The sequence below is a fragment of the Apaloderma vittatum genome, unplaced genomic scaffold (genome assembly GCF_000703405.1).
Source record: "Apaloderma vittatum isolate BGI_N311 unplaced genomic scaffold, ASM70340v1 scaffold33177, whole genome shotgun sequence".
NCBI classification, from domain to species: Eukaryota; Metazoa; Chordata; class Aves; order Trogoniformes; family Trogonidae; genus Apaloderma; species Apaloderma vittatum.
This window is the reverse complement of record NW_009725073.1, coordinates 2101-2455: the sequence shown is the minus strand read 5'-3', so window position 1 is coordinate 2455 and position 355 is coordinate 2101. Positions and strand designations below refer to the sequence as shown.

General features: G+C 63.1%; 1 protein-coding gene across 1 annotated transcript in view; it reads right to left on the bottom strand.

Annotated features, from left to right (window-relative positions):
* Positions 1 to 121: 121 nt before the first annotated feature.
* Positions 122 to 355, bottom strand: part of FUK (fucokinase) — a gene marked incomplete at both ends in the record, with an annotated part of 1821 nt that continues 1587 nt past the window's right edge. Inside the window, one exon of the mRNA XM_009872773.1 lies at positions 122 to 249. Coding sequence (XP_009871075.1) covers positions 122 to 249 — 128 coding nt within the window. The remainder of the gene's footprint in view (positions 250 to 355) is intronic.

Sequence of the window (355 nt, the reverse complement as noted above, 5' to 3'; positions counted from 1 at the left end):
AGGAGACAGGGCTGCTGCCAAGGGCACCAGAAGCACGTGGGACCAGGGCACAGCCACGCAGCTCAGAGGAACACCCCCCGAAACAAGGCACACGAGCAAGGCTGAGGAGGGAAGGACATACATCCACGTGGGAATAGGCCGTTTTGCAGAAGCGGAGGTGGCTGGCAGAACCGGGCAGGAGCGTCAGGCTGCGGATGTGGTCGCTCGCAGAGGTGGTCATGTAGTCGTAGGACGCGTCAGGGACGCAGGCTGCAGGGGGCAGGAGAGCTGTCAGCAAACGTGGGTGTGCCTGACCCTCAGCTGAGAGCTGAAGGCAGCCAGGGGTGGGGAGAGAAGAGACGGGAACCCACAGTTG